Here is a 23836-nt window from a genome sequence, read left to right as displayed (position 1 = left end):
CTTCCAAATAAAACCTCTTATACTTCATTGCTCATCTTCCCCAGAAATTCTTTTCTGTGAGGGAAAGGCAAAAGGCCCCAAAGGCCTGGGTAAGGACTAGGACTGGCTTTCCATTTCTGCAAGGAGCAAGGCTCACAGCAGACTCTTGTCAGTCCTAGATTCCTAGCCGATCCCGGGTGGCAGAGGTGGACAGAAAGAGGTATGTCCCCTCATGAGGCTATTGCCTCTTTCCTCGACCTGGGGATCCTACTGGCATTATTAGCATTAGGAATGAAACTATGAACGTCTGTTGAATATCAATCCTATGTGTTTTAGGCTTCACCAGTGAATTGCCCCTTTCTTCCTCCCAGAGAAGCTTAACATGCTCTTGCTAGCTTCTTTAATTTAGTTAATCTTTAACCTTCCTTTCCTTTGTATTTTACCTCTCATTGTCACAGTTCCCCAACTGTCTTGATTACTTACAAACCAAAACTTTCTGGTAATTCCGAACTTTGTATTTGTACTGCTTTGTATTTGAAGTGCTGTCTATTGTACCTGCTTTTCTATTTCCCCTATAGCTTTTTTATATTTTACTGTAGAGCAGTGTTCTTTGGTTAAACACATTAATGCTATGATCCTAATATTTGGGACTTGATTGACTCTGAAAAATATCTGCTCCAGGGCATAAATACTTGGTCATAATTATTTGACTCAGGCTTTAGTTGCCATAGTTTCTAACACTCCAAAAGGGAGGTCTTGCTGTGGGACTGGGATGGACCCAGGGCGAGTGTCAAAGCTACCTGGCACTGAAATGGGACATTCTAGAAAGCATAAATGCATGGTCTTGATGCAAGCTGTTATGACTTACGAGACAGGACCCCCACGGGGAAGGACAAGCTGAACTGGCCTGAGGACTTAGTCTGGGATTTACAGTAAAAGCCTTGCTTGCTTTCAGCCCAGAGAACTGAGTGTTGGGATCTTTGTCTCTTACTATGTTTCTCTAAACAACTGCAAGGATGTCCTTATACAAATAGAGGAAAAGACAAAAGCAATGTAGATGTCCCTGGGAGACTCAGTGTCTTCTTGAGTTGATCCCCTCAAGACAATTTCCTCTACCAGAGCAGTAGACCAATGGAACAGGGTTGAATATCCTTACACACACCCTCAAACATATGATCATCTAAGTTTTGATAAGGAAGCAAGAAATGTGAAGTGGAGCAAGGAAGGCCTCTTTAACAAATGATGCTGGCAACACTGGACTTCTACATGCAAAAAAAATGGGCTCAGACCTCTACCTAACACCATGCACAAGTCAGACCAAAATGGATTAAAGACCTCAACATCAGACCAGAATCTGTAAGGTACATTGAAGACAAGTTCAGCAAAACCCTCCACGACATTGAAGCTACCAGTATCTTCAAAGATGACTCGCCACTGACCAGGCAAGTGGAAACAGAGATAAACAAATGGGACTGCCTTAAAATGAGAAGCTTCTGCACCTCAAAGGATACAGTGACCAGAATATAAAGATAGTCTACAGAATAGGAAAGGATATTCACCCAATACCCATCTGACAAGGGGTTGATATCAAGGATTTACAAGGCACTGGTTGAACTCCACAAGAAGAAAACTGCCAACCCGATCAGAACATGGGGTGATGAAATGAACAGAAACTTTCTCAAGGAAGAAATCCAAATGGTTAAAAGACACATGAAAAAATGCTCCTCATCACTAATCATTTGGGAGATGCCGATCAAAACAACAATGAGATATTATCTCATACCACAGAGACTGGCCCACAACCAAAAGAACAAAAGTAACTGGTGTTGGCACAGATGTGGGGAGAAAGAAACTCTCCTTCATTGCTGTGGGAATGCTGACTGGTTCTAGCCCTTTTGGAAAACAGTATGAACGCTTCTCAAAAAATTAGAAATTGAGCTCCTATTTGACCCAGCAATACCAGTTCTGGGAATATACCCTAGAGATGCAAAAAAGTATAGTAAAAGTGACATATGCACCTATATATTCATTGCAGCATTGTTTACAATAGCCAGAATCTGGAAAAAACCGAGTGCCCAAGAACAGATGACTGGTTAAAGACACTTGGTACATCTACACAATGGAATACTATGCAGCTATTAGAAAACATGAAGTCATGAAATTTGCATCTAGGTGGATCAACATGGAAAGTATCATATTAAGTGAAGTAAGTCAGGAAAAGAGGGACATACAAAGATTGCACTCTCTCATCTGTGGAATATAGAATAATAGACTATAAGACTAACACCCAAGAATAGTAGAAATAAGTACCAGGAGGTTGTCTCCATGGCTTGGAGGCTGGTCTCTCATTCTGGGCAACTCAGAGAAGGGAACACCAAGTAAAATGTGGTCAGAGGTCATGTGGGGGAAGGGTGATGCGGGCCGAATATAGAGTAGATACTGAACACAATGGCCACTCAACACCTTTATTGCAAACCACAACACCTAATCAGAGAGAGAGAACAAAAGGGAATACCCTGCCATAGTGGCAATATGCGGTGGGGGGGAGACAGGGCTGGGGAGCGTGGGAGGGATGCTGGGTTTATTGGTGGTGGAGAATGGGCACTGGTGAAGGGATGGGTTATCGAACTTTGTATGGGGGAAACATGAGCACAAAAATGTATAAATCTGTAACTGTACCCTCACGTTGTTTCACTAATTAAAAATAAACTATTAAAAAAAAGAAAGATTGCACTCATTTATGGAATATAAAGTAACAGAATGGGAGACGAACACCCAAGAATAGTAGAGATAAGTACCAGGAGGATTACTCCACAGCTTGGCAGCCAGCCTCACATGCTGAAGGAAAAAGCAGCTCAGATAGAAAAGGGACCACCAAGCAAAGGGTGCTAGGAGGGCCCGCTAGGGATGGGAGATGCGGGCTGAAACTAAGACTATAGACAGAACATGAAAATAAACTATAGACGAAACATGTTGTGGTTCAACACTCAAAAGGAGAGAGAGAAAGCAAAAGGGAATGCCCTGCCACAGAGGTGGGGTGGGGTGGAGGGGACAGGGTGGGGGTGGTGGGAGGTGTGCTGGGACCATTGGTAGAAAATGGGCACTGGTGGAGGGATGGGTACTCGATCATTGTATGACTGAAATGCAAGCATGAAAATTTGTAAGTTTGTAACTTTATCTCACAGTGATTCACTAATAAAAAATTAAAAAAAAAAGATAATTTCCTCTGCCAAATATTTTTGTAAATGATCAATCATACCCATGTCCTTACCTCAATCCCCCTCAGATATTCTATAAGTGTGCTAGCAGCTCTGCATTAAATGGGCCATTTTCACCATCAGGCTGTGGTCCCGTCTCCCCATCTCTCTGTCTCTCTGTTGGGGAGGCTGGGGGAGGTGGGGAGGTGGGGAGGCAGCTCTAGGCCACTGAATGCACATGCATGTCACAGCAGCAACCCCCGCGATTTACTTCGTGAACTCACAAATGTCCACATCTCACGAGGGGAGATGTGGGTGACACATGTGCTTGGGCACCACACGCCCTTGGCTGCAACACACGGGCACAGGCAGTATATGTGTGCGCTTCCTTTGTTCAAATTGGCTTGTGGAGGGTCTATCCCAGCCTGCCCAAGGTGGGGCTTTCTACCCAGGTAAGAGCAGTTAATGGTCTTTGATATCCCTGTTCTGGCCTTGTTCCTGCTGGGGCTTCTCGTGGAGGGGGGAGTCCAGCCTTCCCTGGGTCTGCGCTGGTGCTGGAAAAGGTCTTCCCAGGCCTTAGTTCCTATGTCTGCATTGAGCTTTTTTGCAGCCATGGTATTGGTTTTATTACTCTTCAGGAATTCAATGCCACAGGAGGCCCTTTCCTATCTATCTGCCTGGCTGCTTCAGTGAGAAACAGAACCTTGAAGGGTTGGAAAGAACTTCCTTACCTTTCTTCTCCCTACCCCAAGCACTGGGTTTGCACATAATTGGCATTTAACGGATGCAGTGAAAGGGGGACTAAATCTGAGACTTGCAGGGGACAGATTTAGACTGGCAGATTTATACTGATAAATATCACTCCTGGGTTCTTTTTGGGACAGAGACTTAGAAAATTTTGTCGTCAGAACCTTTAAAATGCCGCTTTGACTGCTGCTTCTTGAATTTATCTGCCATTTTGGAATACCCAAATAGACCAGAGAACTCGAGGTGTATGTGGGAGCTGTTTCCCTCATTGGGTCTTTGTTCACTGACCTTCCATTTAAGGCTTTGCAATGTGTTGTCTGGAACACATTTGCACTAACATTCACCTGCCAAATTTCTCTTCATCCATTAGGTTTCAACAAAAATCTAACTTTCTCTGGAGGTCTCCAGATCCCCGTGGTCTAAATGGAATTTTTCCTATTATATTCTCTCAGTGAATTCTACATTCCAGTTTCATAACACTTCCATTCTTTTTATAGCCATTTTCACATTTTAAACTACACATGATGTATTATGATATGGTTATGCTTTCTCATCAATTCTCAGCCCCCAGGAGTATAGGGGATAACTGAATCAACATTTAGGGTAGTGTCTTGCGCACAGTAGAAGCTCAATATAGACCTGCTCTTTTGGGGGTGTTTGTGTGCTCCTTGCTTTTGAACTACCTGGGCTCAGGGCTTACTCCTGGCTCTGTGATCAGGGATCAGTCATGGTGGGCTCCTGAGACTGTACAGGATGCCAGGGATAGGATCTGGGTTGGCCACATGCAAGGCAAGTGCCTTACCCACTGAACTACCACCCCGCCCCAGTGATGTTCTTTGAAATGAAGGGTTTTACCTTATCTTTGAGATCTAATACTTATTTAAGCTGAGTAAAAGTTAAAATAAAGAATTTCTCACAAAAGCCACAACGAGAGAGTTCCTTTTCTAGTGACAGAAGTTTATTTAGGGGCTAGAGTTATATAGATTATTTAAAAAAATCACCAATTTGAGTTCTAGTCATAATGTTGCAGGCAGACAGGTGAGGCTCTGGAGATGTGAATTAGGAAAAGTTGCTGTGTGGGGCTGGAGAGACAGTACATAGGAAGGTGCTTTCCTTGCATGCAGCTGACCAGGGTTTCCTCCCTGGCATCACATATGATCCTCTGAACACTGCCAGAGTGATCCCTGAGCACATAATAAGAGGTAATCCCTGGAGTGCTGTGTAAGGCCCCAAACAAAACAAAACATAAAGGAAAGAAAAAAGTCACTGTCTTCAAACCAAACAAAAGACCCACTGAGAAGGCCAACACTCTTTGAGATGCAAAAGTGCCAGACTGAGATCGAGGCTAGAGCCACTCAGAGGAGAGGCTCCAAGGTAGGGAGAAAGGCAGGGAAAAGAATGTTAGAGAAGTTCCCTCTCCCCTTCAACAACACCCCAGCCACAGACGTTGGGGGAACTTAGGGAAAACCTTAAATTGTGTTTTGGGAACAATGTCTTGCATTGTAGAGGTGAAGTGGAACTCAGGCAGTCTGGCAGCTGACTCATGGGACTGGCGTCCATGTGGCACAGGTGCCACGGCAGATTTTACAGTCCTGACCTTCCCTCCGCGTTCCTGGGCGACCATTCTGGAGGCTACTATCCCTTACCTCCCCTCCTCACAAGTCACCTGCATCAACATTTAGGCTCTATGAAGAACAGGTCTTTACATTTATTTTTATGAAATTTATTCCCAATTTGAAGTGGCAGTGTATACAAAGATAACAGAGCTTGTGATAATTTACAGAAATGTTTTTTACATGCACATTAAGAAGTGTTCCAAACATATACATATTACGTTTCATGCTGAATAAATAATCCCCCAATTAATTTTTACATAAAAATATAATATTGCACTCTTAACAAGACTAGTTATTTTTTGCATATTTTCTCCTTAGATGATGAAATTCGGCCTCAAAAAAAAAAGACAGAGTAGCAACCCTATTCTATTAGGGGACTATTTAAAGTTCTTGGTAGAAAAATGAAAGCTAGACAATAGCTGCTTTTTTTTTTTTTAAACAAAGCAAATCACTTTAACGTGAATAGAAATAATCTCATCTCTGCAACTTGAACCTCAGAATCAAACCTGGCTTGTGCACACCATGAGCTCAAGGCAGTCCGAGTGTTGCTGGACTTGTGTATGCAACTTACGTTATAAGCATATGTGGCCACTTGCTTTCTCTTGTATCTATCTTGACAGCAGAGACTTTGGAATTGTTTTAAATAATTTTTAAGCAAAATGTTTTAGAAAGTCTGGAGGTTACAAAAGTTGTGTAAACACCATATGAATTGAGTTTTCATAACAACTGCACAAGTTATTCTTAGGCAAGAATACATACTTTAACCCCATAGTAACATATAACTGAACTTTTCAAAGTGTTTTTTACAGTGTTTTCAAAGCTAATAAAGCAGCACCCTAAGTAAAAATATAGCCATAAATCATGGTAGAGATGGACTATGCCATGATTTTCAAGAATTTTGTCTTTATGGCATGTGAATTTGCTGTGGCGTAGAATTGGATTTTTCTGTTGCTCCTAGCATTTCAGGTGTAAGCTAGTAGAAAAGAGTTGGAGACCGTTTCTACTCAGAAATTATTCTATCTCCTATTTAAGACAACATAATGTATCTCATTGTTTGTTGTTTTTGTAATTCTGTTTTGAGGAAGAAAATTCTTCCTGTAAAATCTTATGCCTTGTCTAGACTGTATTAGTACTGTATTAGTAATATTTTTTCCAAATTTTTTGCTTAGTGGAAGGCTTGCCATTTTGTTCAGTACTCAGCACTCTGTACTTAGCAGATTTTAAAAGAGGTGATCACTGTGCTTTAAATCTTAGGGACTCAACAAAAGATATTTAATATCTAGTGTTATGTATTTTCAATAGCAATTTTTGTGAAGAAAAAATGTATCTGAAATCAAAGATACCTTGTTTTTATTGAGGGTTATTAAAGGATTCTGTTTTTACTTTGAGCTAAGAAGGCAGTTTGTTTTTAGTATTCAGATATTCCATTAAAATGTGTGGTGCAGAGACACCTACTGAATAATTTACTTCTCAAAGAAAGCAATTACTAAGTCCTGAATTCTTTATTATTCTCTTTCCTCATTATTTTTTTGGGGTGTTGGGGGAGAATCTTGGTATAAAATTTAAATGTAGTTTTATAAAGTATTTTCTACAAACAAAGTTGTTAACTGATTTAAATTCTACTGGCCTTTTGGAACAAAGGTCGGGGGCGTGAGATTCCAGTCTTTTGTTTAGAATACTCTTATGGGAAAAAACTTTATGAATATGATTTTAATTTACCATCCAAGGCTTCAAATTTGCTGGTCAGTGCTTACTGAATCAAGCCTCCAGATTACCCCTGAATTGGAACAAAACTTGTCTGTTGAACATAGTGATGCTGCAGAGTTATAAGTTATATGTAGATGAATAGACTCAGCATAATTTAAATAATCTGCTTGGTCATCCATTTCTTCAGGTTCAGTCTCCTAAAACTAGTGACATCAATTTATCTGTTTCGGAATTAAAGTGCTTTGGAGAATGTGAAGTTCACTAGTTCATCCTGCTGCATAGCTGCTAAGGAAGGAATAGAACATTGGCTGTTTCAGACGCTGCTGATCTTTCCGACACCAGGCAATTACAGTCCCGTCGCTGTTGGCTGTGTACAAATGGTGTCCATCACAGGAAAACGTAAGGCTGTTCAAAAAAAGTTTTTTATATAATTTAGCTGTGAACATTTTATTGATGGTCATATAGAAATTAGTGTAAAGAAATCTTTACTGGAGCAGAAGCAAGTAAAACACCTACAATTCACTGATTTTGATTGCAATTCAAACACAGTTAATCACACAGCAGACAAGTTTGTGAAACTCATTTTAACTAGGTGCTACAGGATAAAATCAGAATCAAAACAATAAGTACATCCTATCTTATTCGCAGTTTGCATATTTTCTTTTTTCTACTGGTTTAAATTTTATTATTTAAATATTTGGAAATAGGAAATTTTTATAAACATGTTCTCTTTATAGAAATAATTGATTATGTTTTGGACATATTTTATTTCCCTGAAAAATAAAAGTGAAAAAAATGCAACACTAGCAAATAATCATGGCCAATGCTGAACCAAGTAAGATGAGAGCCTGGTTTTCCTCATACATCAAACTCAGCTTCTGAGTTTGTATAATCTTCAAGAGAAAGTGAGAACTTACGTATCAAATACATCTGACAACTGTTTGTTTATGCAAACAGGCTTATGTGCTTGAACCTCTAACAAAAGTACATCACAAAATAAATCCTGAAGAGTAGGAAGAGGAAAGAGCTTACCTTACAATAGGCTTATTTGACTTAGGAAAGGTAATTTCACGCACAGGCTTTAGGTCCCAGGTACTCCATAATCTAGAGGGGGGAAATATAATTATAAAATATAAGTGTGCAAATTAAAATTTCCTTCACTGAAAAACCTATTTTGTCTTTTTGTTAAAAATCACCTGGAAGGAAACACGACGACACACTGACAGTTACTTTGGGACAGCTTGTAGGATGTGCTTTGCCCAGTGGTGCGTCTGGGAGAGCTTGCAGGAAGCTTCCTGGGCACGGCAGTAAGAGCCAACAGAGAGTTCCAGGAGTTATAGGAACTTTCTGTTTCCCAGTGCATAGAGAAGCTGTTCCACTAGATCTCCATACTAGATACATAACAATATTTCTAGAAAAGCGCATATACCTTAGTTGAAAATATTTAGTTGCTAAAACATGCTAACAATGATCTGAGCTGTCGGAATGACAGTCCTGACAGATTTGCTATAGGTATGGCACAAATCTGCAGCTTGTAATTTTATATTGTTAATCTTTTATAAATTAACAGTGTAAAAATTTAAAATGATATTAAACCTATAATTTAGAAATAAAGCAGGAACAACTAAGAACCCATATCCAAAGGTTACCTTGAATCAAAAACTCCTCTTACCTTACAATGCCATTTTCTAATCCTCCAGCAATGACATTGATGGATATTCCCTCAGGTTGGTTAGAGAAAGCAACAGAACAAATGATCTCTCTGCAGTGGACATGTCCAACCAGGTCTCCATTCACTGTCCAGAGCCTGAGGTCGCTACCTCCGCCAGCTGAAACACCAAAATCACCCTGCAGGTCACTAGAGTGTGGGTCTGTGTACCTCAGCGTCCTCAACACTAGGTCCCAGAGGACCAAGCTTGTTTCAGAGATAAAGTTTTTCTTTTAAAATTTAAGAATATTTATTATATTTTCTAAATATTTTTCATAATTTCTGTAAGTGTTCAAACATAATATACCTAAGCAAACCTATAATCTAAAAATTCATATAACCAAATAATTTTTACTTCTGAAAAGAAAACATTTGCCCTGTAACTTAATCAATGATGAAATTAATAGGCAACTCATGACTGAAGACTGTATAAATGAAGCCACTACATTATAAATTGTAGAGAACTATGCATATTTATTTGGGAACAATGAGATAAATTTATCACAAGTCCTTGGGAATTGTAATTTTCAGCATATGAATTGCCAAATGTGAATTTGAAAGTGATTAGAAAGGCAAACAATCTCCAAAAAGAGAAACTACACTGTGAAACCATCTATAAGAAGAGACTTATGGGCCAAGGATGTGGCTCAGAGTGATAAAACACTTGCTTTGTATGTGTGAGGCTCTAGGTTCTACTCTCAGCATCCCCAAGCACTTCAGACTGAGCATCCAAGCACCACAGGTGTGGCCCCAGCAACAAGATAAAGTACTTTATGTAACTTACAAAGAGAAAAAAGTTATACTAATAATTAGTTCTCCTCTTAAAAAAAAGTCTTCAATTTCATATTATCTATCAGAAGAAATATAAAAGTAGATAATTTCTGTCCTATATCAAAGCAACAAAAAGAATTTACATATTATAGCACAGAAACAAATACTGGAAATACATCTACTAAAGACCTTCAAATACCATATCTTAAAATACCTAGTATGTTCCAGCATTATTCACAGCAGCCAAGAGGCAGAAAAAAATCAAAATATCCATTAACAAAAGAATGAATAAACAAAATGTGTTATATCTAAATAGTGGAATATTATTCAGTTATTTAAAAAGTCAAGGAGTTCTGACACATATGCAAAAGGGCAAATACTGCATCACTCTTCTTACATGAAATATCTAGGACAGACAAACTCATAGAAAGAGAAAGCAGAACAGAAGTTACCAGAAATTGTAAGAAGAGAGTGGAATTTCGTGTTGTGGTAATAGTTGTTTGGGATAATAAAAAAAACTTTGAAACAGAGGTAATGAAAGTACTACATGGAGAATGAATTATCTATTTTAAAATGGTTTACATAAAGACTTATGTTAAACAGATTTTATTACACACTTATACACATACAAAAGATTTCTTTAAATGTCCAGTGTTCATCTAAATGTTCTTGTGTATAATACTGATCAGGAGAGATTATCTAAAGAAAGAAGTATTACGATGTGGGACACTCAATATACCAAAAAAAGTATAATTACAAATAATAATGAACTCATCTTTTACATGAGATGATAACTTTTTACTCTTAATATTTGAAAAAATACTGTAAAATAAATTAATCAGATGAAGGGTAAAGACTTAATAAAATTATTGGATCCATATCTATAAAAGATACTGACCTAGAGGTTGGTCAACAATGTCTAACAATAGACACTGCATTGCTTAGTTTTTTAAAAACAAAAGAATCTTGGCCCAGACAGACAGTATGGAGTAAGCTAAGGCACTTGCCTTGCATGTGGCTGACCTCTGTTGGATCCTGGGCACTACAGGGCCCACCATTACTGCCAGGAGCAATCCCCACTAGCCTGGAGTAGCTCCCAAGCACTATTCAGTATGAATCAAACCCTGTACCGCTTAAAAATGAAAATCTAAAATGGCCCTGTATTTACTGAAGTAGGGTGTGAACCTAAACAAAGAATAATGCTGGCTGATCATCCAGCAACGTGGGCTATTTTAACACAAAGCGACTATTCATTTGTCTAAGACTGCCAAAAATGTAGACCCCTGGGCTGGAGTTTACTTCTTGTCTTGCACAAAGCCAACCTAGGTTCAATTCCTGGCGCTCCTTATGGTCCCCTGAGCACTATGGGAGTGATCCCTGAGCACAGAGCCAGGAGCAAGCCCTGAGCACTGCTGGGTGTGGCTCCAAAACCAAAAACAACAAATTTAGACCTTACCTAGTATCAGAATGATTTAATACATAATTTAGTATATTAAGTAAAAGTCAGAAAGTTGGGTATTACTGAAAAACTTCTACTTCTCCTATTCATTTAATTTTCTTCATTGACACTAAATAAGAGAACCACCCTCTACCATGAATCTCAGAATATTACATTAACTTTATAACGTCACACATGACTTCAGTTAGGAAACTAAGTTCAGTGGTATGTATTTTGATCCAGAAATAGAGCAACTTAAAAATATAAAATCCATTATAACATTTACATAGTTTAATGTTTATAGCAATTTCATATATTATCACTATAAAATCACATTTCATATAATAAAAACTGGGGAACTATGATCCAGCAGATTGAGCTTAACTGTGTAATTTCAGTCTTAATATAAGATTTTTCTGAGAAGACGACACATGTCCATTGTATATTCATTCACTTACTTTAATATTACTTGGATGGAATTTCCCAAGGGTCAAGGTTTTTTGTAGGATCAATCTGGTCTCTCCTCCTCTCTCTGTTTCTCTGTCTCTCTTCTCTCTCTCTCTCTCTCTGTCTCTCTCTCTCTGTCTCTCTCTCTCCTCATCCCTCCCTTTTTTCTTTCCTGTGCTCAGAACTTACTACTCCAGGCTCTGTGCTCAGAGATCACTCCTGGTATGTTCAGAAATCATATGTGGTGCTGGAGGCTGAACCCAGGTTGGTCACATGGAAAGCAAGCACCCTATCTGCTGTATTTCTCTGTGGCCCCAAATTCAGTAACTTGCTTCCCTTCCTGGCCTATAAGCAAAGAAAGATAAACTCTAGTCTGGGCAAACAAAAAAACTGGCACTCTTTTAAAGAATAAATTTTTTAAAAAAAGTTTGTTCTCTGTAGACCAAATGTCCTTTTGTGAATTCCTACTTGTATCAAGGGGCCTTAAAAAAGTTAAGAAAGCCTATTTGTTCCTGTTTGGAAAACAGTTCTACCTATTACTCTACTATATGGCACATTGCCTAGGGACACCTGAATGCCCTAGTAGTGAGCTGATAATTGCAGCAAAAGTAATTTTGGTTCTTGTTCCCACATGACTAGCTGATATAATATCAAAGATATAAATCACTACTGGCAGTAGGAAAGTAATTAACTTTACAAGATCTAGCTCCCTTAGGATCAGTTCTAACTTACAAACACTACTAAAACAAGAAAGTAGAGAACTCTCTACATAAATAACCATTATCTTATTCACTCAGATTCCCTCTTGATTTGAAAAACCAAAAGTTGCTAATGTGCAAATCAAGGAAGAACAATTAGCAAAGTCATAAGTCATCTGCCCACGATTTATTACAAAAGGTGTTTAAGATATTTCCCCTTAGTTATGATTAGAAAAAAATTCTTTTCATGACTTTGTATTATAATGGCAAAAACATTACACATGAAATTGTTTTGGAAGGTGGCCTGCTAAGCCCAAGAGTTACTCTTAGTGACACTCGGACCAGATGGTTCATATTTGGGTCCTGCAATGTAGTGCCACTCAGGCACTGCAAAGCTTGCGGCATACCAGGGCCATACCCAGGAGGGGGAGTAAGGCGCCTCGTGCTGGGGATCAAACCAAATCCAAAACAAGACCTCTGAGTAGGAGATGTAATTTGTCATGTAAATTTTATGAAAAATTGTGACTCCTTAAATTATAAGTTTAAGAAAAATTGTTACTCTATATTGTTCTCTCTCAGGAACTAGAAGATTTATATTCAGAGTCGATCATCTACTGATGGTTTTCATTTAATCATGAGGAAGGTAGCAAATTAACAGTTAAAAAAAAAACAAACACAGAGACTGTAGAGATAGTGCAGTGGGTAGGATGTTTGCCCTGCATGTGGCTGACCTGGTTTCTACCCCTGGCACCCATATGGTCCCCTGAATCCTGCCAACGATTCATAAGCACAGAACGAGGAGTAAGTCCTGAGCACAGCTGGGGGTGCGGTGCTCCCCCACCCAAAAAGCAAAAGCAAATGGTAGGAAAATAAAGCCTAAGGAAATGCAGGTAATTAGGAAACACTAACTGCTTAACTTACACGTGCTCAAAATGCAATCTTTTAGGTATCAGAATAGTTATGAAAATATTAGCTTTTGCACAAGTTGGTGACTAAAACAATTCAACGATGTACTTGAGAGACATTTAATCACAGCTTGGTCTATGCCACAGAGACTTCAGCCAAAGCTGAAGTTAATGCATTGATGCAGCTCTCTGGTTTCATTGCTAGCTCACCTGAGTCACACACCGTGGCAATGTCCCCTGTAGTTTCACTGGCGGAGACAGCTGTGACTGGGCTTTTGTGACCAGCCAGACTCTGTACGTAGCACAACCTGAAAATCCAAAGACATGAATTTGCATGTGACAGTTAAATATAACTATATTCTTTTACCTGTGCTTTTTAAAAAACTTCAGATATATATCTACTACCATAGGCATTTCTTTTTTTCCCCCATAGGCATTTCTAACAATATTCCTAACTGATATTTTGATTTCAGTAAGATTACAAAGATAAGGTTTGTTTTTTATCCTTGAGATGAACACAATGCAAAGATCCTAACTGCTATGCTTGAGTTAGAAACCTTTTTCCTTACCTGTTTAAATCCCATATGATGCAGGTTCCATCTTTGCTCACACTTATCATTATACTGTAGGGTTTGCAAACAAATAAGCTTGTTATCTCTTCTGTGTGCCCATAGAGATGTATCTGAGACTCCATTTCTATCTCTGATGGCTAAAAAAAAGAAGAAACACCACAAACAAAATAGAAGTATCCTTGTATATTTATCAGAAATAAAATCAACTGAAGTGACTCAAAACATTTTTTCTCAAACGAGTTTTAATCCAATTCAGTTCAACTTTTTTTCTGAAGAGCAAAACTAAAAGTTATGAAAACCAATTTCATTAACTACATGCTTCTCATAGACTGTCCCAACAAATAGGTAATTCTATAGTGGTAAATTATTGCCACAAAATAATTTTCCATTTTGTACATTCTCTCACATGCATTCTCTATAAGTCCTCAAAATGATCTCTAGTGATATTACAGTATTTTGTGCAGTTTGTATGCCATAATTCTAGAATAAAAGGGCATAAAGTCTTTAGGCATAAAGTGCTTACTTCGGGCTGCAATGAGAAAAATTATTTACTTGAGCCTCCTTTACTACCAGACATTTAAAACAGTTTCTGGGGCTGCAGAGACAGTACAAAAGATAAGCCTTGCCTTGCACTGTGGCAGAACCAGGCCAGGAATAAGTCCTGTGCACAGCAGTTATGGCCCCCAGACCCCCAAGTAAATAAAAGTTTCTGATCTTTTTTCAAAATTATCATGTGCCATAATTAAATACTTCACATAAAAGTTTTATTGCTCCTGATTTATTTTGGAGTGGGGGTGGGAGGTGGGCACACCCAGAAGTGCTCAGTGGTTACAACTCACTCTGTTTTCAGGGAACCATGTAGTGCTAAGATTCGCCCCCTGTATGCAAAGTGCGTTCAGCCCTTGAATTAGCTCTCTGGCCCCTCCTTTGAACTAGCAGTGGGTTAGTGAATATGGTTAATTTTATAACTTAAAAAAAAATTTTTTTAAAGGAGGTGAGTATAGGTCACAGCTGTTTTGGGGGATACTCCTGGTTTTGTGTTTGGGGGTTTGGCTCCTGACAGTGCTTGGAGGATACGTGGTGCCAGGGACCAAACCAGGCTCAGGACTTGGCTGCATGCAAGCAATCCCTGAACCATCTCTCTGGCATTTTATAGTTCTTAACAGTGTACTTTTCTAAGGCCTGACACCAATATTTAGTGTCACTACTGCTTATCAATAGCTATGAACTGATTATCTGAAGTTACAAGCTAATGTTCCGAAGTCCATGTTGGCTCACAAATGCCAGATGTCCAAACAAAGTCTGACTCCTATTTTCATTAAGCTGCTTATTGTCCTGAAGTGTTTCGATACTCCTTCAAAGAGTACAGAAAAGTAGCAAGAATAACAAACTGCTACATGCTGATCAGTCAGTTAAATTAATCCTAATACCAGTCCATTAAAAATATGTTTTTGCTCATTTAATTTTTAAAAAAGAAAATGTTAGTGTGTGAATTGTTCTACATCCTATTTCCTCTCCCTTGTGAGAAATCACTATCCTGAATTTTGAATTTGTTTCTCATACATATTATTATGACCATAAAAATAGCACAGTGTCCCTGATGTTGATAAATAATATATATGTGGTGTTATTCTTTCGTTGTTCCGCACTTTTCCTTTCTGTTCACCACGCTTTTAAGACATGCTAATATATTAGCTGTAGATTATCTATTTTATAGTCCAGTGTTCTATTCATATAAGAATGGATAACTTAAAGAATCAAACAAGCAAGCAATACAAGATTTTGTTCTTCTTTGGAGTAACTGGTTTGAGTTGGGTAGCAATAGCTTTTGCTTAGCCAGGGTACAGAAGCCCAAAACAAACAGTAACCAGATATATGTTACTACAATCCACTCATTGGAGTTCCATGGAGTGTTAGAGTCCTGGGCCCCCTCTGGCTCCACTGAGTGGTACTCTTCCCTGCAGGGCCAAGGAATGTCCATAGAGCCCTTTCTGTTGCAGAGAAACCACATTTGTGTGGGACACAGAAACACCTGACAGTGCTCAGGGATTCCCTGCCCCCAAAGGGCTTGTGCCCCTTTTTTCTCTCTTGAGCTCTGAAGTATTTGAGATCCACCTTTTATTTGGAAACTGAAAAGTTTCCAAGTTTTAAATGGTGATTAAGGTTGCTTTCAGTTGCATTTCCCTTATTACAAACAAGTGTAACTTTTCCCTGTGTGTTCTTTCATCTGTAAATATGTGGGTCTCCTATGACATGTGTCTTTGTCATGATAATTGAAAATATTTTTAGGAACTGTTGTAATTATAGAAAAAAAATGCAGGTATCTTCTTACTTTTGGCCAGATAGGCCTATCATGCTGATCTAGGAAAGTGTGTGCAAATTGCAGCATGAGAATCCTGGGTAACTAGGGACGACCCAGGAGTGAACCCCTGTGCATTGCTGGGTGTGATCCAAAAAGAAAAAAAAATTTTTTTTCAAATAATTATTTGGTCACACCCCACATAGCACTTAGTGGTGGTGGTGGTTTGTGTGTGTGTGTTGTGTCATAGGAAGAAGACATGGATACTTTTAGAACCACAACATTCAGCAGATCAGAACAGAAACTAGTGAACATAAACTAATGTAACAGTGTACTGCTGACCTCACACACACAATTGTAGGGTCTCAAGGGATGCCAAATGGTGGGCTGTCTCCTGACAAAAAGCAGCAATAACAATATCTATAAAACCCCAAGGAATCAAAAATGCTAAAACCAAGTATCTAAACTGTAAGAAAAAATGAAATCATGAAACTTGCTGCCACATGAATGGAGCTGGAGAGTGTTAAGCTGAATAAAGTAAGTCAGAGGGAGAGGGACAGATACAGAATGATCTTTCTCGTATGTGGGATATGAAGAAACAGAACAGGGGAATAACAAATGCCCAAAGGCAACAGAAACGGAGATCTTGTCTCCAGTAGGAAGCTTATCATGGGCATGAGTAAGGGTAGGTGGGGAGGGACCTTGGGAGAATGGTGCAGGAAAGTGGACATCTGGGTGAAGGGTGTGGTACTGGAATAGTTCAGTTATTAGATCCTATTAGTTGTTAGTTTGTGAAACACAGTGCCCAAAATAAAAAAATAAAATAAAATTTTAGAGATGGTTTAAGTAGTAACTGTTCATTTCATGATTTGTTTGCGAAAATCTTTTTTTTTTTCCTTTTTGGGTCACACCTGGCCATGCACAGGGGTTACTCCCAGCTTTGCACTCAGAAATTACTCCTGGCGATGCTCAGGGGACCATATGGGATGCTAGGAATTGAACCCAGTTGGCCGCATGCAAGGCAAATGCCGTACCCTCTGTACTATCGCTCCAGCACCCCCTCCAAATGAGATTCTTATAAATAAGCAGAAAATCTTTCTATTAGGCAAGTAGACATGTAGAGAAAGGTAAGTAATAAAATTTTACAAGTCTACCATAACTTCAAAATCAGAAGCAAATGTGTTCAAATTACAATGACACCGTTTGCTACCTTAAAAGCTTTTTTTGTCCGAATTATTCCTATTCTGACAAATTAATCCTTTTTTGAAACCTAATGTATATACTATATTGGTATTTGATTCTTCTGTCCCTCTTGGAGAGCCCGGCAAGCTACTGAGAGTATCCTGCCCACACGGCAGAGCCTGGCAAGCTACCCACGGCATATTCGATATGCCAAAAACAGTAACAACAAGTCTCACAATGGAGACATTACTGGTGCCTGCTCGAGAAAATCGATGAGCAATGGGATGACAGTGCTATATTGTATTTACTTAAAATTTAAAATGACATGGAGTATGGAACTAAGGAAAGCAAAGAACAAGGCTGTTCACTCAAACAGAAATATAAGTGGCCAAATGCAAACCACAACACCTAATCAGAGAGAGAGAACAAGAGGGAATTCCCTGCCACAGTGGCAGGGTGGGGTGGGGGGAAGACGGGTCTGGGGAGGGGGGGAGGGATGTTGGGTTTACGGGTGGTGGAGAATGGGCACTGGTGAAGGGATGGGTTATTGAACTTTGTATGGGGGAAGCATGAGCACAAAGATGTATGGATCTGTAACTGTACCCTCACGATGACTCTCTAATTAAAAATAAACTAATAATAATAATAAAAAAAAAAAAACACAAAAACAGACCAAAAAAAAAGTCTTCCTCCTATCCCTAATTTCAAGCAAGTCCAAGTATTGAGGTCTGGATTTCTGTGCCTAAGTCTAAGATTAAGAATGAAAAAAATTGCTTAAATAATCCTGCTTATTAACTACCATGTTTAAACCCATGAAACAGTAACTCATCTTGCCTATGCTTGGATAAACACAATTTAGGCCACATTTTCAAGTTCCTTTGCCTTCCTAATCAAAGAGAAAATATATATTACCATGTTAGTAAAATAAAAAAAAAAAAGAAATATAAGTGGCCAAAAGGCACATGAAAAAATGCTCACATTGTTAATCATCGGGAAGATGCAAATCAAAACAACAATGAGATATCATCTCACACCACAGAGACTAGCACACATCAAAAAGAACAAGAACAGCCAGTGCTCTTGCAAATGTGGGGGAAAAGGACCGCTCTTTCATTGTTAGTGGGAATGCCGACTGGTCTAGCCTTTTTGGAAAACAATATGGGCATTCCTTAGAAATCAAGAAATTGAGTTTCCATATGACTCAGCCATACCTCCTCTGGGAATATATCCAGAGGGTGCAAGAAAGCACAGTAAAAATGACATCTGCGCCTCCTGTATGTTCATTGCAGCACTGTTTACTATAGCCAGAATCTGGAAACAACCCAAATTCCTGAGAACAGATGACTGGTTAAAGAAACTTTGGTACATCCACACAACGGAATACTATGCAGCTGTTGGGAAAGATGCAGTCATGAAATTTGCATATAAGTGGATGGTCATGGAGAGTATCATGCTATGTGAAATGAGTCAGAAAGAGAGGGACAGACATAGAATGCACTCATTTGTGGAATATAAAATAATATAATATGAAATTGACACTGAGACTCAAGGACAGTAGAGACAAGGGCCAGGAATACTGCTCCATAGTTGGAAGCTTGCCTCATGAGCTGGGGGAGAAGGCAGCTAGCTGGAATAGAGAAGGGATCACTAAGTCAATGATGGTTGGGGAGATTGCTTGGGATGGGAGATGTGTGCTGAGGTAGATAAAGGACCAAACATCATTGTTTCTCATTATCTGTATTGCAAACCATAATGCCCATAAGTAGAGAGAAAGTAAGAGAGAAACTGTCTGCCATAGAGGCAGGGGGAGGGGTGGGATGGGGGGATACTGGGGACATTGGTGGTGGAAAATGTACACCGATGGAGGGGGTGGATTTTTGACCATTGTATGACTGAAACTCAAACATGAAAGCTTTGTAACTGTATCTCACAGTGATTAAAAAAACAAAACAAAACAAGGTTGTTCAAAGTGTTGGTAAAACCAAGAAAAAATTGTTAGCTTTTTGGTTTTTCTTGTCCTTTTTTTTATTTGGCTACACCTGGTGGTGTTCAGGGCTTACTCCTGGCTCTGTGCTAAGTGATCATTCCTGGCAGGGCTCAGGGACCATAGGTGCCAGGAATTTAACCTGTGGTTGATCGCGTATAAGGCCAGTATCCCTGCTAACTCTACTACCTATCAGTCTCCAAATGGTTAGTTTTTAAATATGGGTCTGTGGCAGTGTGAGTATCAAGCAGCAACTGCATTAAAACCCATAAAAATATATTTGTAGGAAGAAAGGAAATAGAAGGTGAGCTTAAAAGATAAGAGATGGGGATCGGAGAAGTAGTACAGCAGGTAGGGTGCTTGTCTTTGCCTTGCATGTGGCATATGAAGTTTCATTCCCCAATACTCCATATGGGACTCTGATCACCAGGAATTGAGCGCAGAGCCAGGAGTAAGTCCTTGAATACTGACAGTCAGGTGTGGCCCCAAAACAAAATAAAAAGTTAAAAAGTAATTACAACAAATTCAGACATAAAATTAATATATATTTTAGATTTTGGGGAGTAAAAAGGTGAAAAAAATGGCAGATAATCCAGATATTATGCCATCCAGATATCATTTCACAATTTATGCCAGTGCTGTTAAGTTCAGATTCCTCAGCAATCTTTCATTAACATATATAAGAACCTTATTTCTTTTTTTTTTGTTGTTGTTTCTTGAGTCACACCCGGCGATGCACAGGGGTTACTCCTGGCTCTGCACTCAGGAATTATTCCTGGCGGTGCTTGGGGGATCATATGGGATGCTGGGAATCAAACCTGGGTTGGCCACGTGCAAGGCAACACCCTACCCACTGTGCTATAGCTCCAGTCCAATTAAAAAAAAAAAGAAATAAAATATTACCTGTCTTTATGCCAAAAAAATATGACCTCTAAATTATTTAAAAAGGCTTCCCTCCCCATGTTAATAAGCCTGAAACTAAAGAGTTTGATTTGTGCTCTCTGACATTTTAAGAGTTTATGTGGATTAAAGATTATAAAACAGGAAAAAAAAAAAGATTATAAAGCAGGACCTACCGTGCCGCTTGTAAATCTGTTGGTGTAGGCTGTGATGACGCCACACCTGCTCCCGGTAAACAGTTGGCAACTGTCAGGTACCCAAGCACAGCTAGTTACCTTTGAAAATGGACAAATCATAGATTATTAATTAGGATGAGAGTCACTCGACTTTTCTGACAACTATTTAAAAATACAAATGATATAAGATATATAATACGTTATAACTCTCAGAATGGAAAAGCTATTACCACATTTAAGTATATGTTAGTGCACTGTCTATGATGCTAGTATTTCTTTCTTTCTCCGTTTTTTGATTTTTGGGTCACACCTGGTGATGCACAGGGGTTACTCCTGGCTCTGTAGTGAGGAATTACTCCTGGCAGTGCTTGGGGGATCATATCGGATGCTGGGAATCAAACCCGGGTCAGCCACGTGCAAGGCAAATGCTCTACCCGCTGTGCTATCGCTCCAGCCCCGATACTGGTATTTCTGTAAATCCATTTCTACCATGCAGCTATTTAATCCTCAGAAAATGAATTATTAGGCTTTTTTAAAAACCTCTTTTGTTATGTAGGGGACTGGACCTAGGGTCTCACACATGTGAGGCATGGGCTCTACCACTATGACACAAAATGAGCCACGATAGACTAAATCCAAGGTTGAGTGTGTTTTATACATTTTTGTGTATTTTATCCATTTACCTAATATTTATTTTTTTATATTTTTCTGGTTTTGGTTGGGTGCTAGGGTACATATAAATAGAAGCATTGCTTTTAATAGTTCTAACAATTATTAAGAGAAGGAAAGATAAACCTTGAGAGGGCAAATCTGGAATTATTCCCTTGTGGTAATAAACCCTTGCCTCTGACTATGAAGGCCCACACACTTCCAGATCAGTTGATAGATAGGTCTTTGTCTTTGTCTCGGCACCACTTCCTCCCTACCCTATGTTCACTGCTCTGCTCCTCTTGTGGCCCTTTGCCAACTCTATTTCTGCTAGAGCTGACACATTTCACTTCACAAGAAGACACAAGTCAGTGGTCTCAGACTTGGTCATCTCTCCACTCTGCCTCAAAATGTCTCAATTTTATCTTCTTTTTTTGTTTTGTTTTGGGGCCACACCCAATGGTGCTCAGGGGTTACTCCTGGCTCTGCAACCAGGAATCACTCCTGGCAGGCCCAGGGGACTATATAGGGTGCCTAAGATTGAACCCAGGTTGGCTGTGTGCAAGGCAAGCACTGTCCCACTGTACTATCTCTATAGCTCCTCAATTATATCTTCTCATGTGGCCAGCAGGCCCCTGTTTTCTGTTTTTGATTTTTGTTTCTGCCATACCTGGAGATGCTCAGGGTTTACTCCTGGATCTGTGGTCAGGAATGACTCCTGCCAGTCCTTAGGGGACCATGAACAGTGCTGGGGATAGAACCTGGACAAGTCACATGCAAGGCAAGTGCCCTACCTGATGTCTTATCCCTCTAGTCCAGGCTCCTGTTTCAAGGCCAGACTACCCTAGCATCAGGATTTCTGAATCCTTGTCCTTTCTTGGTGTCAAATGGCCTTTTGCTGGCATGTTCCCTATGACCTATCTGGGGGATCACAGCTCTTAATTTTTTAAGAGGGGATAGGGCCATGCCTGGCAGTACTTAGGGCTTACTCCTGGCTCTGTGCTCTGGGATTATTCTTGGTGTGCTTGGGGAATAAAATGTAATAGTAAGGATCGAGCTTGGGTCAGTTTCATACAAGGCAAGATCCTTACTCCTGTACTAGCTCTCCAGTCCCAAGAAATTAATCCATATATACAAAATAAAGTTTTCTTTTTTTTTTTGCAATGACAGAGGTGGAACCCAAGTATTAACACAGGTGAGATACACACTCCTCTGCCAAGCACACTCTCTGCCACACTGTCTTTATTTGGTTAGTTTACCAGTAAATCAGATTTTAAAAAACACTGACCTTTTTTCTAGACATATTGAAGATTAAGCAAAGAGTCATTTTTCCCTTTCTTCTCTTTGAAACCCCCCAACCCCCTTTCTCCCAATGTAGCTTATTTCATTTCTAAAGTGTTCAGGAAAAGGGTATAAATGTTAGAACACATGAATAGAGGTAGGTGTTACGCAAGTAATGGAAGTAAGAAAATGAGAAAAGAACTTCCATGGAAACAGTAAAAGAAAGGTTTATATAAAATTACTTATGGAAAAAGTTGTGGTAGCATATTAGTTTTGGTGTGTGTGTATGTGTTTGTGTGTGTGAGTGAGAGAGAGAGAGAGTTAACAAAGTGGTTTTCACAAACACTCAAACTTTTTTTACAAAAAAGTAAGCTTTATGAAAGAGAAGTTGAGTACTATTATTCTAGTTTGTTAGTGTTTTTGATTTTTGGGCACACCTGGCTGTGCTCAAGGATTACTCCTGGTGGGGCTCAGGGGACCATATGTGGTGCTGAAGATCAAAGCAGGGTTGGCAACCTGCAAAGCAAGTGCCTTACCCACTGTAATTATCTTTCTATTATTCTAATTTTAATTAATTCACTTAGGGTTTTGGGCCATACCTGGCAGGTGCTCAGGGCTTACTTCTGACTCTGTGCTTGGGGGTGATTCCTGACAGAACTCAGGAGACCATATGGGATACCGGAGATCACACCCAGGTTAGCCGTGTGCAAGGCAAGTACACCCTGCCTGCTGCACCGTCGCTCTTGCCCCTCTCCCAGTTTTAAAGAGGAAAAAAAACCCTCAACTTTGGAAAAGTAAGCTTAATTGTTATTGTCAGTCAATACCAAATCAAAGGACTCTGATTAGGTACAATTCTCCCCTTATCATACGAAAATGTTTAAATATGTGGCCCATTTAAGAAAAAACTTGGCATAGAAGATGGCACGATAGTGATAGAAAATGACTGTGACAAAAATGACTGAGGAGAAAATAGTATTTATTTAAACACTGTGCCAGTAGCTAATGCTAAGTATATTGCAGTAAGCTCTCAATACAGTGGGTAGAAAACAAATTGGAGATACAGGTAGCAACAGTGAGGAGTTAGCACTGCAAAGGAGGCATACATCCAGCACCATCAGCTGTTCGAGTGGATTATTAACAGCAGAAGTCAGATTCTTAGAGCATGATTCCTAGCTATTATTAGAAAACAGTTAATAAAAATGTTTACCTGATACTGTTGTGAACTTTGGATAAAGTTTATTGGAGGCTCACTCTGTTTACTTTTCAATCTTAAAATGTTATCAGCATATCCCCAGCTCAGGATGGCAGACCACTGAATGTCAGTGCTATTCATGCTTCTCACACCTCCAAGAGAAGGAGAAATTAAAATATCAGATGGCCACTGCTCAACTGTTTTTTTTTTTTTTTGGTCAGGCATCAAGAAATACCATGCTAAAAGCCAAAATTTATCTAGCAGAACAGTATTACTCCATTGCAAATCATTTTTATTCATAAGATAGACGAATTTATGTTCATTTAACTCTTTCGCTGTTAACAGGGTAAGGTAGTACTGTACTCTTTTTCACTCATAGTATGGGAGTT

The 23836-nt window shown here is 39.3% G+C and overlaps 1 protein-coding gene across 4 annotated transcripts in view; it reads right to left on the bottom strand.

Annotated features, from left to right (window-relative positions):
• Positions 1–5611: 5611 nt before the first annotated feature.
• LYST (lysosomal trafficking regulator) overlaps positions 5612–23836 on the bottom strand; it is a 193302-nt gene continuing 175077 nt past the window's right edge. For all 4 annotated transcript variants that reach the window (XM_004620365.2, XM_055146687.1, XM_055146685.1 and 1 more), the window contains 7 exons: positions 23463–23599; positions 20327–20425; positions 13783–13922; positions 13424–13521; positions 8919–9075; positions 8279–8350; positions 5612–7651 (listed from right to left, as the gene is read on the bottom strand). In XM_004620365.2, coding sequence (XP_004620422.2) covers positions 7513–7651; positions 8279–8350; positions 8919–9075; positions 13424–13521; positions 13783–13922; positions 20327–20425; positions 23463–23599 — 842 coding nt within the window. In that variant the 3' untranslated portion in view covers positions 5612–7512. The remainder of the gene's footprint in view (positions 7652–8278; positions 8351–8918; positions 9076–13423; positions 13522–13782; positions 13923–20326; positions 20426–23462; positions 23600–23836) is intronic.

This window comes from Sorex araneus, chromosome 9, assembly GCF_027595985.1.
Source record: "Sorex araneus isolate mSorAra2 chromosome 9, mSorAra2.pri, whole genome shotgun sequence".
Taxonomy (NCBI): domain Eukaryota; kingdom Metazoa; phylum Chordata; class Mammalia; order Eulipotyphla; family Soricidae; genus Sorex; species Sorex araneus.
This window is presented reverse-complemented; position numbering and strand designations above follow the sequence as displayed.